We start from the raw sequence: 17,786 nt of genomic DNA on the forward strand, positions 1-17,786 counted from the left end.
ACTATGCTTGTCTGATGTTTTGCTGCATAAGCGGAAATTTGCAGAATTTCCACACGGAAATTCTGCAGCAAATCCGTGGCAATTCCACCCCGTGTGAACCCAGCCTAGTAATAGTCTGACACTTCCTGTTCGGTAGAGAAAACTTCTCAGCCATCATCTCATTATCATCACAGACAGGATTACACTGAGAGGAGACACCTATATATAGATAACACAGGATCCACTATTCACAATAGTCACAGCTCACCTCCTCCCTCTCCCTGTACAGACAGGATTAGACTGAGAGGAGACACCTATATATAGATAACACAGGATCCACCATTCACAATAGTCACAGCTCCCCTCCTCCCCTCCCTGTTACAGGCAGGATTACACTGAGAGGAGACACCTATATATAGATAACACAGGATCCACCATTCACAATAGTCACAGCTCACCTCCTCCCCTCCCTGTACGGACAGGATTACACTGAGAGGAGACACCTATATATAGATAACACAGGATCCACCATTCACAACAGTCACAGCTCACCTCCTCCCCTCCCTGTACAGGCAGGATTACACTGAGAGGTGACACCTATATATAGATAACACTGGAGCCTCCATTCACAATAGCTGATGTCACTGCTCACCTCCTAACCCACCCTGCACAGGTCACAGAGCATGTCCTTCACAGTGACAGACAGACTAAAATATAACTTTTATTCAAGACTAACATAAAATAATGACTTGGGCTAAGAACAAGACAAACATAAAGACAGAGAATATTACAGTTAGGTGGGTATATGGAATTATTAGAATCACCCCACCTAGGCTATGATAAGGACGAGACTGACGAGTCGCTAGTGATGCATCAGATAGTCCGTAATTTAATGGGTAGAATTACGGGTATCAGATATAAGTCTAGGAACACTTTGGTACTGGAGCAAAATTGCTCAAAAAACGTATGGAGATCGCACTGGTTTAGTCGTCACTTGCGATTAATCAATCCAATGGTCACTAAAGTGGGGCCGCAGTACCTATAAACTATAAGAAGAGTGTCACGCATCAGTGTAGCGATGGACTGATACTACTCTGAGCCAAATACTCGAGGTACTTTTATGGTTTCCTCAAATCATATTATTGGCTAAGTAACTATCAAATCCTGTGATCATCAACCTATCCGAATGTGACCACTTTGTTACAGACGGTCGCTACACTGATGCGTGACACTCTTCTTATAGTTTATAGGTACTGCGGCCCCACTTTAGTGACCATTGGATTGATTAATCGCAAGTGACGACTAAACCAGTGCGATCTCCATACGTTTTTTGAGCAATTTTGCTCCAGTACCAAAGTGTTCCTAGACTTATATCTGATACCCGTAATTCTACTCATTCAGCTTTGAATCGAAACGCGTCCTTCCTCCTGGTTTTTATGTGGAACACTTCATCTAACGAAGGCTTTGGCTATTTCTTCACGAAGAAGCAGCCATTCTGTGTGTTTTTCATGAATATATCCCAGTAAATATTGAGTATTTGCCGGAACTTCATGCGCTTGTCAATAAAAGTGTAAAAACTTCTGTAATCCTTATAGTTGTACTTCAGTAACCATAGAAACGTCTGACTAAAAGATCTAAAAACATTAAAGCAGCAAACTCTGTGAAAATTTGTGTCCGTCTCCAAGCCTTTGGCCACGACTGCAGCCCCCCTGGTGGTAAGCTCTCGTTAAGTGCTGTTGTACATCACCGGCCTGCAGACTGCACAACCTGTGATATCTATTAATGTCTAATTGGGACTTGACTCGCTCCTAAGTGGCTGGGATATCTCCTTGGCTCCCGCTCTTATCTAATCCACCGTACATCAAACCCCTTTAGAATACTTCGGCATCCCCAGATCGGATAATTCCTTGCAGCGCTGAGTATTTCGGAATCCATTTACAATCTTGATTTCCACTTCTTGGCAGGAATGTAGCTGCATTTTAGTAAAGTGGTGAGTATCCAACAGTAGATTAAGAAAGCAAACATTGTGTACATTAGTGAGCATAAAACATCGCAGGAGTAAACCCCGCTCCCAGATGACGACTTCGCACATCTTCTGTTACATGTTTTTAAACCAACAGTAAAAAAGTGCTGAAGACGGAGGATTCCGAGCACAAATTGGCGCGGGTCAGAACTCTTGGTTGCGAGCATGGAAATTAGTGTTCCTATAGTAAGACCGTAAACCACTGACATTTTTGTTTTATGGGTAGTCTTAACCCCATATGCACCAAATGGGCAGCGTAAGCTCCGCCGCTGCGGCCAAGTCCCATATAAATAGCAGGCAAAGGGTTGATGCCTGTCGTACATTCCGCAGAGATGTACTTGGAATCCGATTCTCCTGGCGTATAACGCCATTCCTATCCTGATACTGGAGACTAAGATACAAGCCTCTGGATTCTAACAATCCGAAATAATCCACAATCAAGTAAATTTATAGTTCTGTTCCACTTGTGGTCCTGCTTGTGGTTTAATCTCAACCCTTATGATGTTTGTCTTTGTGAGGTTTTCTCCTGTGCTGATTCAAAACTATAGGAAAAACTAGTTAAGATGCACGAGGAATCCCTACGACAAAGCGGAACCCGAGGAAATGTCCAATTTACACGTTGCAGCTTGTATTTGTAGCTCCTGAGCTGCATTTCCATCATCACGATACTTATTCCTCTCATTTGCAGAGACTCGTATACCATACATTGATATTTCAGTCTGTGTGCTGTTCTTGGTATGAAAACCTATAATACCCAAAGGCCTCATGCAGTATCCTGAATTACGTTGTCTTGTACTGTATGGAGCCATAAAAGCACACCCGACTGGACACTAGACTGTGGAACTAGACTTCACCTATAGTATCCTCTTATACTGCATATTAAGGATGTATCCAAGTACTCCGATTCCCCCAGGACAGTCCAATGCACAAATATAGGAATCACACATCATCACCAATGCTATTAACTTTCCAATAGGTGATAGGAAAAGAATGGTGATGGTAATCGGATTTGGTGATGGTAGTCTGGTAATAGAGTAGATGGAGATGGTGAAGAAATCAAAGCAAACAAACAATAACTAACCCTAATGCTAGCTTTTCCTAATCTGTTTCTGACCCTAACACCAGACACCACTGTCCCTGAGTAACCCTAAAGATATCCCTAATGGAAACCCTATCTGAAACACTGGCCCTGGGTTAGGGAGCATTCAAATGGAAGAGAGCGAGTTGCGCCCTACATTCTCGGACGCAACTCACATCACACAGAATGCGGACACTCCGTCCATGTGCTGTGCAATGTGCAGGACCCCACGCATCTGCATGTTCTGATCTTGTGCAAGACTTGCCAAAAAATAGAACATATTTCAGTGTATCCGTCTCACAGCATCATCCATGTAAATACACCCATTGTAGATAATAGGTTGCATTTTCGTGTGAATTTTGTGCATCTCCCAGCGCACAAAACTCACACAATTTGCTCGCCTGTTTGTGAATGCACCCTCACAATAAGGGAGCACTGAGACACAGACAAGAAAACCCAACTGTGGAGTGCAGAATTAAGGAGCAACAGAAGACAGATACAAACTGGGAAAGCAAACAGATGGGACGTGATGGCTGGAGAAGACACAACCACAGGAATAAGACTCCGCTCCAAACACAAGCTAGATTAGATGTAAGAAGCATAAAAACATACTGGATTTAAATGCACATAGTTTACGCTATAATCAGCAACACATTGAAAGCTCCTAGCCATTTGCATTTTTGTAACGCCGCGATATCGCAGCGTTTTTTTTAACACGATTGTCAATGGGACTTCCTGATGTTAAAAACGCATCGCACAAAAATCGCAAAGCGCAAACTTGTGATGCGTTTTTAACATTAAAAAGTCTCGTTGACATTAGTGTTAAAAAAAAACGCAGCGATATTGCAGCGTTTAAAAAACGCAAGTGGGTGGAGCCCTGAGTAGGCCATGAATACATAAAGGGGTTATCCCACTTCTAGCTTTATTGCTGCAGAATGCTCCATACATTGTGCAGTGGCCTGGGTTGGTACTGCAGGCAGAGTCCTATTGAAGTGAATGGGCCACTGCGCAAGGTTCGGAGCTTCCTACTTCTTCCAGCAAAACAGTCAGAAGTGGACCCGCTCCTATAAAGAGACTCCATCCAATCAGGAACTACTGTCCAGTTGAGCCTAAGCTGCAGCAGTGTGGTTGGCTGACCCACTGTAATAAACCATGCGTACTGCATAGCAACTGTCCTACAAAGCAAAACTTAAGAACTGTGGGGAGAATTTCTGCTCATCGTAACACCCATTGAGATTCTAGGGTACTCCATGATTATTAAAAATGGGTTCTAAAAGGGGTGTACGTGTACAACGAAAATAAGTGGCCTGATAGTCCGTGGCCTGTGGCTGCTAAGCTCTTCAGCCTGCCCAACGGATCAGAGGACATGACAGAAGTGGAGAACGAGGGTAGACTATGAGTTGTAGACCAAAGCGTTAGACTTGTGTTGTTCATGGTCTTCTTGGGGTTGTGTCGACACAGACAACTCCTTTCAGAATACAACCCTTGGGGCGATCAGCTGATTGGGCCATATCCCACTCTTGGTGCCTCAGCAAACATTAGAGTTTGCCAGTGGAGTTCTCAGCCAGCAAGGCCTCCTGCAGTGGTCCATCAGATGATTGGCTGGCCATGTAATGCAAGGGCAACTCGAGTCCACCAGAACAGGAGCTGCTTATACGGAGTCGTTCTTCCTGAGTCATGGAGGGGAGTCCCAAGCAGGAAACTCCCTCTGTAAGGTCCATATGTTCTCATAGGAGTCATGGACACAGGTTGTCTTCATGACACAACTTCTTTAACGTCTAGGAAAGCTGGTGTATGAGTAGTTGGGTTGAGAGCATGTCACCTCTGGAGCTCGGAAGGCTACGGGGCTAGACCTATATACTATATACACCCAGTTCACCAATACGCCTGCTTTGACAGTTAATGTAATGGTGGCATGCAGTAAAAGTTAATACAAAATCCTATTTTGTGCTTCCTTGAACCTTAACAAAAACTCTCTGCAACCTGATATTGCTCCTTTTTCTGTTGTGCTGCAGCACCGGCGTGGAAACGGAGCAACTGCTTCCCAATAATCATTTATCTGTCTCCGAGAGGGCGGACAGCTTTCTTCATGCTAACAAATGATGTCTGAGTGGATGAATGTGCTCAGTGTGCATTGCCAGGACATTATGTTAACAACGTGCAGGCATGAATTATTTTATCTATAGCTTTCACAGGTATTAAGGAGGTTACAGTAACATGCGGTTTGTAACCTACGCCAGGAATTCAGAAAAGAACCTTTACATTAGAAGGATTTCAGAAACCACTCAGCTGTTCCGTGTGGACTGAGGCTGCAGTGTAGCATTATGTACAAGATATCAATATGTACAGTGTAATGCCTCCTTTCACCTGAGGAGGTGCTGCAGAGAAACTGAACGCCTTGTACTGCCTAATTCTCTCTTAGACTGCAGGTAAAATGTCAGGGAGTCACATACCTTTTAGAGCGGTCATCGATGTTATGTCTTATATTGCAGTCGAGCCATCTGAAATAGCGCTTTTGTTTTAAAACATCCTTTGCTCCTTTCCTGTTTTTGAAAAAATAAAATAAAAAAAAAGCTTCAAAAAATTCATGCCAAAAGTGAACTTTTTACTGCATTAACAGGTTGACCGCTAATAAAACGGACAGTTTGCTCATCTTGAGCAGCAGGCAGCATCTACCTCATGACGCGCATACGCATCAATGTGATTGCATGAGCACCACCATTGTGCTCACATGATCAAGGGATGGAGCAACTGCATTACCTTGTCTAGCCCCACTGTGTACTGGCATCATATAAAGTACATTTAACATATTAAGGACCAAGCACAGTACTCTTTGGTCCTGGGTTTTAAACCAAGCCTATAGTAAAAAATACAGCGGGGGGGAGGGGGGGGGTGTTAAAATCCCTGCTTCCCTGCAATAAATCAGAAGCAGGACAGGTTGTCAGCTGTTGGACACAGCTGATAACTCGGAGGAGGGAGAAGTGATTTTTAACCCCTTCTGCCTTCTCATTTCCTGAGTACACAGCACTAAATGAGCGCTATGTACTCACAAGTGGAAGTGTTTCTTCCACCACATGAGCTGGCGGTCACGTGACCACCGGGATTCTCTACTACAGCTTATCTCCGGGGTCCCAGCAGACCATGATGAGCTCTGCCAGTGACTATTATCACTACAGGGGGATGTTTTCCCCTGTAACTGGGGCTTTTATGGATGCGGCTCCTATGGACACCCCAGCTACGATGGGAAAGTGTCAAATTAAATTGAAGAAAACAAACAGGTGAATGTCCCCCAGAGGTCTTATATGACGTCATGGGGGACATAGATGGTAAAAAAAATATGTACGTAAATAAGTAAAAAAACAAAATACAGAATAAAATATAAATAAAAAAGAAAATAACCCAAAACCGTCGCCGTATTCACCCTGTAATCCGAAAGCATACGTATTATATAGCAAAATTCCCTTAACAAAATGAGGAACCCGTTCCAGTAGTTTATTTTAGCGTAAATATACTAATCAAAAATAAAATAACTATAAATGTTAAAAAAATATATTTTTTTTAGCTTTTTACCCCCAATAAAACAAAAAAAACAGGAAAAAAAAGTCAGCGAAAAAGATATATTAAAAATTATAGCCCTATATGTCACAGGGCAAAAAACGCTGAAAAAATAATTTTGGTAGTTGAAGGAAAAAATATAAATCCGTTAAACCACGACATGGGTAACATCCCTAAAAAGTGTCTGGTCCTTAAGGGGTTAATAGCCAAGGGCGCAGAAAAGAAGCTGTGATACAGTTGGTGCACATACCATCTACAGATAGTCCCCTACTTGCGAACATTCGACTTACGAATTTCGCTAGATGCGAACTATCTGTACAGCACAGTATGATGTCATGCTATGGCATTACATCATACTGTGCAGGGACCGGGCAGGCTTCTATCAAGCCTGATAGAAGCCTGTCCGGTCAGATCACGGTTGGTAAGCAGCTGGGGGCCTTCTGAAAGGCCCTAGGGCTGTCTATGCAGAGCGCCTATCAAGCCGTGCGCTTGATGGGCACTCTGCATAGTCAGCCCTGGGGCCTTTCAGGAGGTCCCCGGCTGCCTAGCAACCACACAGCGTCCCGCGATCTCGTCGTGGGACGCTGTACGGGCCCCCTGAACATCGGGTGCAGGCTGTTTCTTACAGCAGGCACCCGGCGGCAGCAGTTCCAACGAGCCGCGCCGCTCGGCGGAACTGTTAACACTTTAAATACGGCTGTCACAGTGGTATTTAAAGTGTTAACAGTTCCGAAGAGCGGTGCGGCTCCTCAGAACTGCTGCCGCCGGGTGCCCGCTGTAAGAACAGCCGGCACCCGACATTGTATGGAGCGGGGTCCACCCGCGATCCCCTCCATACAACCATTTGTTCGACTTGCGAACAAATCGACTTGCGAACGGGCTCCCGGAACGGAACCTGTTCGCAAGTCGGTTACTAACTGTATTGAAGAATGTTAGGGCTGTCTGTGCATATACCTCATTAGGACTAGTTCACATCACGTTGGAGGTGCTGCTCAGAGCTTTTGTAGCTGAATTCCGCCTAAAAACAGGACAAGCTAACGCAGCATGCTGTGCTATTTCATCCAGTAAAGGCCATAAGCCCAGCTGGAAAGGAAACGCACCCCATTATAGTCAGTGGGGTAGTTTCGGCACTGTTCGGTTTTGTCATGATCCATACGGTCAGGGGGTGCCATTTTTCTGTTTCCCAAGCAGGATTTAAAAAAAAAATAATAATAATAAAATTAGTAAAAATAAAAAAATCACACTTCTTGCATTAATTAGAATATATTACAGATACTGTAAGTCCCAAGATGCAAAAAAATATATACATACTGTAATTTGGTTGGTATCTCCTCAACTGTAAAAACTTATCGAAGAAATGTCTGCTTAGTGAGTTATATAAACAAAAAAAAAGTAATAGCGATTTGCAGGAATCAATATTACAAGTGAATGTAAGAAACTTTGTAATGTATCTTATCAGAGAAAATCCCCTACTTCTCCACTTAAGCCACTTCTCTACCCCATCCCCCAACAACTCTTGCATTTATCATTTACTCTGAAATATTACTCGGATCCAATTCAAGATGGATCAGGTTACATGCTGCCCATAACAATCTATTGAGAGGGGGAGAGGCTAAGCAGCTGCAGTGACAGAAAGAGGCGCAGAGACCCTGCTGCAGCCCATAGTAAGTGCTGCTGCTTGAGGATGTAAGACAGAGAGGTTGAAGAGCAGGTTCTCCTCTTCAATGTATGAGCTTTATATCGAAGTTGACAGAGCAGCATTCCCCACCCACTACTGAAGGAAAACTGACAATCCGATGTGGAGTCGGCAGAGAGAAAACTAGTGATAAATATAGAATAGAAGTCATATAGTGGTCAGATATAGTGTTATTCCTCATGTATACACATGGCAGCTCTTCTGAAATGATGGGTACACGTCAATTGTCCTAGAACTCTCGTCTGTAATATTTTTTTTATGTTTGGTTATATCTGTCAGTCCTATTAAAAAGAATGGAGCGCTGACTGTGGGTGGGACGCTGCGGTCCTCTAGTGAACAGAAGTGTGGCAAACAGTACCACATGTTCTCATGATCAGTGAGGGTCCCAGCAGTCAGACCCCCGCCGATCAGCTAGTTCTCTAACCAATGGATAAAGGATAACGGCATCTAACTGGAATACCCGCCTGCCATTCTGAGTGTTTAACTCCTCAGTTGCTGCAGTTAACCCTTTCCAATCCACTGTCTGACGTCTAAAGACATTATGATTTAAGGCTGTACAGCTCTGATGTTGGAAGACGTCCGTCGGGGTTCTCTTACTGTATATTGCCAGCCTCTCAGCTGTCAGAGCCTATCCAACGTGTCACCTCATGCAGTACTGGCTTTAGCCAGCAGATAGCGCCATTGCATAACAGCAGAAAAAAAGTAAGCCCCCTAGGAAAACCAGGCTACAAATTGGATTGGAAAGGGTTAATAGCGACCACAGCAGCTCACGGTAGTATAGATAATATAGTATTTACTGCATAGGGACAGTGCAGGGCGTGAAAAGAAAAAAAAACTTAAAAAGAACAGGCAATATCTACATGTAACTGTAGGGTGGGCCCCGAGGGTCACTTCTACTGGTGGGCCCTAGGCCCCCAGTCTGACATTTGTCTGGCCTGTGTACTGTGCTAGAAGAAATTGTACCAATATTACAAGTCATCTCGTCTTCACACGATAGGGGATAACCTGCAGATTGATTGGGGTCAGAGACTAAACCCATGATGAATATTATATTGCTGGGCCGGCTTCTGTTTTAAAAGGGGTGGACTTTGTGAGACCTCCGAGATAAAGCAGTGGAAATGTTACAAAACAGTGAAACTGATAGCATTAAATGGATATTCCGGTCTCTTTTAACTTACGACCCATCCCCTGTATAGGTCATCGGTAGTGATGGAGGGAGGGGGGGGGGCTTCTCCCGCTCAGAATTCCTGTTCATTAACTGATTGTCATTCCCAGCGCCCTCTGCAGCGGGCCAGAAGTCGTCATCAGGGGTTAGAAGAAGCAGGGGGAACGCCAGCTTCACTCAAATCAATGGAAGCGTCGCGCTGCTCCTCTCATGGTCAAGACGTCCTGAGCTAGAGGTGCAGGAGACGCGTGGAGCTCCCATTGATTTCAATAGGAGTGAAGCCGGCACTCCCCCTGCTTCCTCTGACCCCTGATGACAACTCTCGGCCCGCTGTAGAGTGTAGTGGGCCAGATGATCAGCTGATGGATGGGGATCCCAAGTGATGAACTCCCCTCCTTTAACTAGTGATGACCTGTCCAGGGAATAGGTCACGAGTTAAAAAAGACAGGAATACCCCTTTAAAGCAACCCTCCAATACTGGGACCAAATTCTGTATAAGGACCAGAAGGAGGAGTTACGTCCGCTGCCGTTTGTCCTCTGTGCCATTACCCCTTGGAGTCGCCGCTTCCCGGCCCTGTTTTTCACCTTTCAGGTTGCCTGTTACAATGTAATCACCACTAATGCAAACTGTGCATTGGTCTTGTGTTACAAATGCTCACTGATTGGCCAGCAGTGCTCATATGATTAGTGCTGGTCAAACAGATGAGCGTGAAGCCGTAAATACAAGATTGCGGTTGCCATCTTGGAGAACAGAAAATAAGGCCTGGGATATGGAGGAGCGACAACAGTGCAGCCATATAAATTGCCCCCACCTCCTTTGGCCGGCATTGGAGATTCGCTTTAATAGACCCCTGTATTAGCTCACAGGTTATGTTGGTGGTTGTTATAGGTTGTACCAATATTACAAGTCATCTGGTATCTACAGGGTAGGGGATTACCTGCTGATCTGTGGGGGTCTCACTGCTGAGAGCCCCTGCCAATCTCCAGAACAGGACTCCCATGTCCCATTCTCCTGTCACCCTGGGATTTGTTTTGCTTCCATCAGCACCCGGGAATGGGGGCCTTGGCTGAGCATGCAGTCAGCACTCCATTAACTTCAATGGGGCTGATGAAAATACTCGAGTGCGTACCACTTGGGTGTCTTGGCATCCCCATTAAAAGCAATGGAATGCCGATGCTCTTGCACAACCAGCGCTCTACTCCGTCTCCTCCTTACTGTGGGGTATTGGTGGGATCTTAGAGGTGGGACCCCAATGATCAGTAAGTTATCCCTTAATTTAAGATTCTGCTACAACCTCCTTTAAGCAAGTTGTTCATGTGCAGGGATACATATGTTTTTGGACACCTACTAAGAAGTACCGTCATCAGACTCTGTTGACTGTTAGGGGCGCTACTGTGCTTCTATTCCTTTCCAGAAGCCCAAGTCCCCAGCAGCACATCCTCTATGGGATTTTGGAAGCGATGCAGCTTCTCCCACCCCTTCCACAAGCGACTTTTTCACTTGGACGGTGTCAAAAGTTTGATCCATCAGTTTTTACAAGCAGGCCTTTGTCTGCACGCAAGGAGCCATTCCTCTGCATGAAGTGCACAACTTTGCCCCCATAGCCATAAATCAAAATGCGATCTGACTGCTCCTGTTGCCAGATACGATTACTCGAGTTTAACTCGACTGAAAGAACTGGCTTGAGTGGGGTCCGCCGAGGCCGTCGCACAGGGCCGGTGATTAATAGTCTGTTTTTGCTCACGCTGGCTTCTGTTTTGAGCACACTGGAAAGCAATAATCTCCAACAAGATAGATTCTCGCTTGTCACTGACGCTCTGGGTGAGGCAACGCTCCGCTAATGCTCAATGTCAATTCTGTCTCCTTCACAGCTGGCTGAGGAACTGCAGAGCCGACCGCTCAACGGCGAGATCAGAGAATTGTTGAAACTGCTGTCAAAACCAAATCTCAAGGTGAGGACATGCTACACCTGCGGAGTGTCCGCAGCGAGGAGAAAGGGATTATTTGTATGGAATCTGCTGTAATTCTTCTCAGGGAACTCGATGTCCTCTTAAATTCACCTCTTCATTCATCCCAGAAAATATATGTGACCCCTAAATTACACTGTTGTGACAACCTGCGGAGCGGATGGGTCATGTGAGGCGGCTCCCCGGCACATGGCAGCCTTCTAGACTTCTTATGCCGCTTAGTTCCAATTCTTGAGATGCCCTTCACGATCACTGAGAACAGTAAGCACAGTTCACACACGTATGTGAATACAGCTCCGTGCTGCAAAAACTGACAAGACATCCATGTGTCCAGCTCATAATTCTGCATGTCATCCAATTTTCACATCCGCAAGAAAAAAGTGAAACCGACCCCCAAATCTTTTTTACTTTTCTGTGTCTGTTAGCAATGGGTTTGTGAAGTACAAGCAGCGCACAGCGTCATTCATCTGCTGTGTATTTTTTTATTTTGCATCCCCTTTGACTTGAATCAACAAGTGTCGAGGGTAAGTCTCATCCGCAAATCGGACTAGAATAGCGTAAGCGGCAGTTCTTTCTTTTTACACAAGGACTGTCTGCACGAAAAACGTCCGGAAGAGTATGTCTTCTCTTTAGGCCACCTGCACACGAGCGGAAGTTCCGCGGCGGGATTTCCGCTGCTGGAAGCCTATGCAGACCACCACGATTTGGCCGCGCGAGATTTCAAATCGCGGCATGCTCTATTTCTGAGCCCCGCACAGAAATGTCACTCACCCGCCGCCGGCTCCGGTCTGCGCATGCGCCGGCTGCCCGGCAAGCCGACACATCAAACAGACGGAGCCACGGGCGCGGGTGAGAACGCGCTGGTCCCTGCAGGCGCTTGGGTCGGGTCCCGCGGCGAGAATCCTCGCCGCCAGATCCGACTCGCCCGTCTGCAGGCGGTCTTAGGGAGTGTGCCTAGTGAGGAGATCCTTGCTACTCTGTACATGGGGTCCTTCTTCTCCCACTGAAGACTAAACAGTGGTTTGCACTATCCTGCGTTTAGTCGCTACACCGATATCCCTACTTTTCCAGATTTTGTCCATGTTTAGCATCACGCTTCGCCCCAATGCTATACTACGTTTTATCTCTGGCGTAGATTCTCCAGCCTGGTCAATGTTCGTACCAACGAAGATGAAGTCTCCCACACATTCTACGGCCTCGTTGTTGATTTTGATTTGAATTTGGCCGTTTTTTGCAGTTGTCATAATTTTAGTCTTTAAATTCAGGTAGAGGCCCATTTTATCACTTTCAGTTTTAATCTTCCATATCAGCGGCTTCAGACCGGCTTCTGTTTCTACAAGTTGTGTCATCCGCATAACGGAGATTGTTGATGTTTCTCCCACCTATTTTCACTCCGATTTCCAATCCGTCAAGGTTCTTTTTTTTTTTCTGCATGATCACTTCCGCATATAGGTTAAAGAAGGGTGAGAGGATGCAGACATATTGGACGCCTCTGCCGATCCTAAACCAATCTGTGTCCCCATACTGTGTTCTCACAGTGGCTTCTTGATTGGTATAAAGTGATTTTATCTGCCTGACAGGATGTGCTCTTCTAGGGGGCTCCATGGCCTGTCATGGTCGATGCAGTCAAAAACCTTGATGTAACCGATAAAGCACATGTAGATGTTCTTTTGCTGTTCTGGAGCTTTGTCCATGGTCCATCACAAGTTTACAATATGGTGGAGGGTGCCACGTCCTCGCCGGAGTCTTACCTGCGCATTAGGGGCGCCACTTCAGTCTTTCCTGTATAATTTTGAGAAGGATCTTGCTTGCATGCGGAATGAGGGCCATTGTTCGGTAGTTGGAGCGTTTCTGGGAGTCGCCTTTCTTGGCAGGGAAATGAAGACAGATCCTTCCCAGTCCTGTGGCCATTGTGTGGATGCCCATACTGCCTGGCACAGCGCCATGATGGTGTTCACTGGCTTGCTCTGGCAGCACACTATTTTTTGTGGAGCTATCGACATTAGATTGGTCTGTATTATTTGCTGTCTATTTTCTTACATCACGATTTGTTGCTGGTTGTTTAGTGTTTATATCCTGTAATATCACAGCGCTCTAAAAAAAAGATATCTAGTCCCTTTTAAACTCCTCTATTGATTTTGCCATCACCACTTCCTCAGGCAAAGAGTTCCACCTATATTGATTGTGACATGTAAAAGATTCAGGGCGCTGCAATGTAATTGCGGAGGGCTGATGGGTTGCCATGGTAATTGGACACCAGACAATAGCATCTGGGTCTGCCATGGCCTATGATTAGCAATAATGCATTGCAGTACTGCAGTGTATTATCAGAGTGATCATAAGATTGCAGATTTAAGTCCCCTACAGGGGACTTTCCTTGCAGAAACAAGAATTTTATCACTCCTCTGCTCTCATTTGTGTGAATATCGCCTTAGACTCCACCATTTTGTTTTCCCGCGTGCCGAGATCACTGTTGCCATAAGCTAAAAACACAAAATTTTGAAAACATATATCTATATATATAAAGACGAAAGCCCTCACTGACTCACTGACTGACTCACTGACTGACTCACTGACTGACTCACTGACTGACTCACTGACTGACTCACTGACTGACTCACTGACTGACTCACTGACTGACTCACTGACTGACTCACTGACTGACTCACTGACTGACTCACTGACTGACTCACTGACTGACTCACTGACTGACTCACTGACTGACTCACTGACTGACTCACTGACTGACTCACTGACTGACTCACTGACTGACTCACTGACTGACTCACTGACTGACTCACTGACTGACTCACTGACTGACTCACTGACTGACTCACTGACTGACTCACTGACTGACTCACTGACTGACTGACTGACTGACTCACTCACTGACTGACTCACTGACTGACTGACTCACTGACTCACTCACTGACTGACTGACTCACTGACTCACTGACTGACTGACTGACTCACTCACTCACTCACTGACTGACTGACTGACTGACTGACTGACTCACTGACTGACTGACTCACTCACTGACTGACTCACTGACTGACTGACTCACTCACTGACTGACTGACTCACTGACTGACTGACTGACTGACTGACTCACTGACTGACTGACTCACTCACTGACTGACTGACTGACTGACTCACTGACTGACTCACTGACTGACTCACTGACTGACTCACTGACTGACTGACTCACTCACTGACTGACTGACTCACTGACTGACTGACTCACTGACTGACTGACTCACTGACTGACTCACTGACTGACTGACTCACTGACTGACTGACTCACTGACTGACTCACTGACTGACTCACTGACTGACTCACTGACTGACTCACTGACTGACTCACTGACTGACTCACTGACTGACTCACTGACTGACTGACTCACTGACTGACTGACTCACTGACTGACTGACTCACTGACTGACTGACGCACTGACTGACTGACTCACTGACTGACTGACTCACTGACTGACTGACTCACTGACTGACTGACTCACTGACTGACTGACTCACTGACTGACTGACTCACTGACTGACTGACTCACTGACTGACTGACTCACTGACTGACTGACTCACTGACTGACTGACTCACTGACTGACTGACTCACTGACTGACTGACTCACTGACTGACTGACTCACTGACTGACTGACTCACTGACTGACTGACTCACTGACTGACTGACTCACTGACTGACTGACTCACTGACTGACTCACTGACTGACTCACTGACTGACTCACTGACTGACTCACTGACTGACTCACTGACTGACTCACTGACTGACTCGCCAAAAGTTCTCCAACTTCCCGATGTCGTAGAAACATGAATTTTGGCACAAGCATAGGTGATCTCCAAAATAGGAAAAGTAATTGGGTCCGAACTCGATTATTCAATTCTAGCGCAAAAGAATTGGCGTCGAAATTTTGCGTACGTAATCTAAATATCTCACTTCCCAATGTCCTAGAAACTTCAAATTTGGCACGAGCATTGATTATGTCATAAATGGGAAAAGCTAATGGGTCCCAACTCGAATATTTTATTCTATGCGCAAAAGAATTAGCGTCCAAATTTTACGTACGGAATGTAATTTTCTCACTTTCCGGTGTCATAGAAGCGTGAAATTTGGCACAAGCATTGATTATGTCATAAATAGGAAAAGCTAATGGGTCCCAACTCGATTATTCAATTCTATGCGCAAAAGAATTAGTGTCCAAATTTTATGTACGTAATCTAATTCTCTCACTTCCTGATGTCATTTTATATAAAGGAAACGTCGCATGGTTACCTCCACGTGGTGTTTCCTGGGTAACGCAGAGAACTATGCAAAATGGTGAACATATGTTTTTCCGGTATCTCTAAAGTAACCACGACTTCATAAGATTTTCCGTGTGACTGGAATACCCAGAGAGGCTATCCAAATTGGGATTATTCACCCTGGAAAAAAGATGGCTAAGAGGTGATCAAATAACCATGTATAAGTACATGAGGGGACAAAACATGGATCTCTCCCAAGATCTGTTTACACCCAGGACCACGACGGTAACAAGAGGACATCCGCTACAATTAGAGGAAAGTAGGTTTCATCACCAACATAGAAGGGGATTCTTTACTGTAAGAGCAGTTAGACTGTGGAACTCTCTGCCGGAGGAAGTGGTGATGGCAAAATCCAGGAGTTTAAAAGGGGACTTGATGTCTTTCTGGAGAGGAAGGACATTATAGGATACAAGTCTTAGGTTAATTGTCAATCCAGGTATACAGGCAGGTAGGAACTATTAGGGGTTGATCCAGGGAACAGTCTGATTGCCATTAGGGAGTCGGGAAGGAATTTTTTCCCCAAAAGGGCTAAATTGGTTTCTGCCCTTGGGTTTTTTTGCCTTCTTCTGGATCAACACAGGAGGATAGACAGGCTGGACTAGATGGACATTGTCTTCATTCAGCCTTACATACTATGTTACTATGTAACACCAGATAAACACCAGTACCAAATTAACTCGGGCGAAGCCAGGTATACAAGTTAGTTAGACATATAAGGCTTTCATGTGATGTAACATTTGTTACCATAGAAGCAAAAAAAGAACACTAAGCCGAAGGCTTATCAGCACCCCCTAGTATAATATATTGTATCCTGAGGCTGGGTTCACATGGCGTGGAAATCTCGCGGAATGTCCGCAGCGAGACCGCGCAGAAATTCTGTGAGATTTCCGCAGCAGAAAGGGATCTTCAAACCCTGCGCTGTTCGGTGCTGGTTTAAAGCCGCTTGTCTGCCTGCATTCCACTGCGGGAATCTCTCCCCATAGAGAGGGGAGCGCCCACAGCAGAAACGGCAATACAATTAATATGCCGCGGATTTGACTTACGTGTGGCATGTCAGTTTCAGTGCAACTTGGCCGCAGCGGACTATCTGCAGCGTGTGGATGAGATTTTCGCAAATCCTGTCCACTTTGCTGCTTGGTCTCTGGTTTAAGATTGCGGGCGGAATCTCCGTATGGAATATTCGCACAGAAATTGCGCTTTGTATGAACCCAGCCTGAGGCCGCTGTGACTTGAGGGATTTCTGCACTTTTCTATCAGCACGCGGAGATCAAACCTTTCTTATTTTACAAATCTGTGTAAAATTGCCCGTTGATTAAACAGAGACGATAACGGACAGTGTGCCATTCCTGGACAATCCATCATTGGGGAGCCGCTCCCAGGTTGCTTTTTCTTTTGCATTTTTATTATTATTTTATTTATTTATATTTTCCCCGCTGATGCTTTCTGGGCTCACCCGCCCTCCGCTGGGAGTAATCGCCGTATTTTATGGTCGCTGGTTTTATAAACTATTAAAATGTCATTTAGAAAAATATCCAGTTGCAAACAATTTATTGTAACATTAATGGGGATAAACAATGGAAGGAAACGGCACTGGAGTTACATATGAGGAGACGCGGGATCCAACAGGCGGGTTACTAACTTTGTGCGCCAATACCGACGCCAACGTGCCACTCATGTGCGTTGGGCCATCTAATGGATAATGTAGGCCTTAAAGGACATTCCCTGTTGACCCATCATGGCTGAGATGAGAAGACCGCGGTGTATGCCACAGCTGAGAGCGCAGAATCAGCGGAGCCGCTGCGCAACACTGTTTCTATAACTCCTATAGAAGTGAATGGGAGTTATGGAAACTGTGTAGCACAGCGAGAAGCAGTGGCCAAAGCCTTTGTCCTGTCTGGGGCGAAGTGGCCCCAATAGTAATGGTGATTTCCATAGTGGGCCCAGTAGTATTAGTGACACTGTTAGTGGTCACATTGGTAATAGTGAC

At 45.4% G+C, this 17,786-nt stretch overlaps 1 protein-coding gene across 2 annotated transcripts in view; it reads left to right on the forward strand.

The window, feature by feature from the left end:
• The window catches only part of MPP7 (MAGUK p55 scaffold protein 7), a 329,284-nt gene that overhangs the window by 180,166 nt on the left and 131,332 nt on the right, over window positions 1–17,786 (forward strand). For both annotated transcript variants that reach the window (XM_066585695.1, XM_066585696.1), the window contains one exon: window positions 11,369–11,449. In XM_066585695.1, the coding sequence (XP_066441792.1) occupies window positions 11,369–11,449 (81 nt within the window). The remainder of the gene's footprint in view (window positions 1–11,368; window positions 11,450–17,786) is intronic.

This window comes from Eleutherodactylus coqui, chromosome 12, assembly GCF_035609145.1.
Source record: "Eleutherodactylus coqui strain aEleCoq1 chromosome 12, aEleCoq1.hap1, whole genome shotgun sequence".
Classification (NCBI taxonomy): domain Eukaryota; kingdom Metazoa; phylum Chordata; class Amphibia; order Anura; family Eleutherodactylidae; genus Eleutherodactylus; species Eleutherodactylus coqui.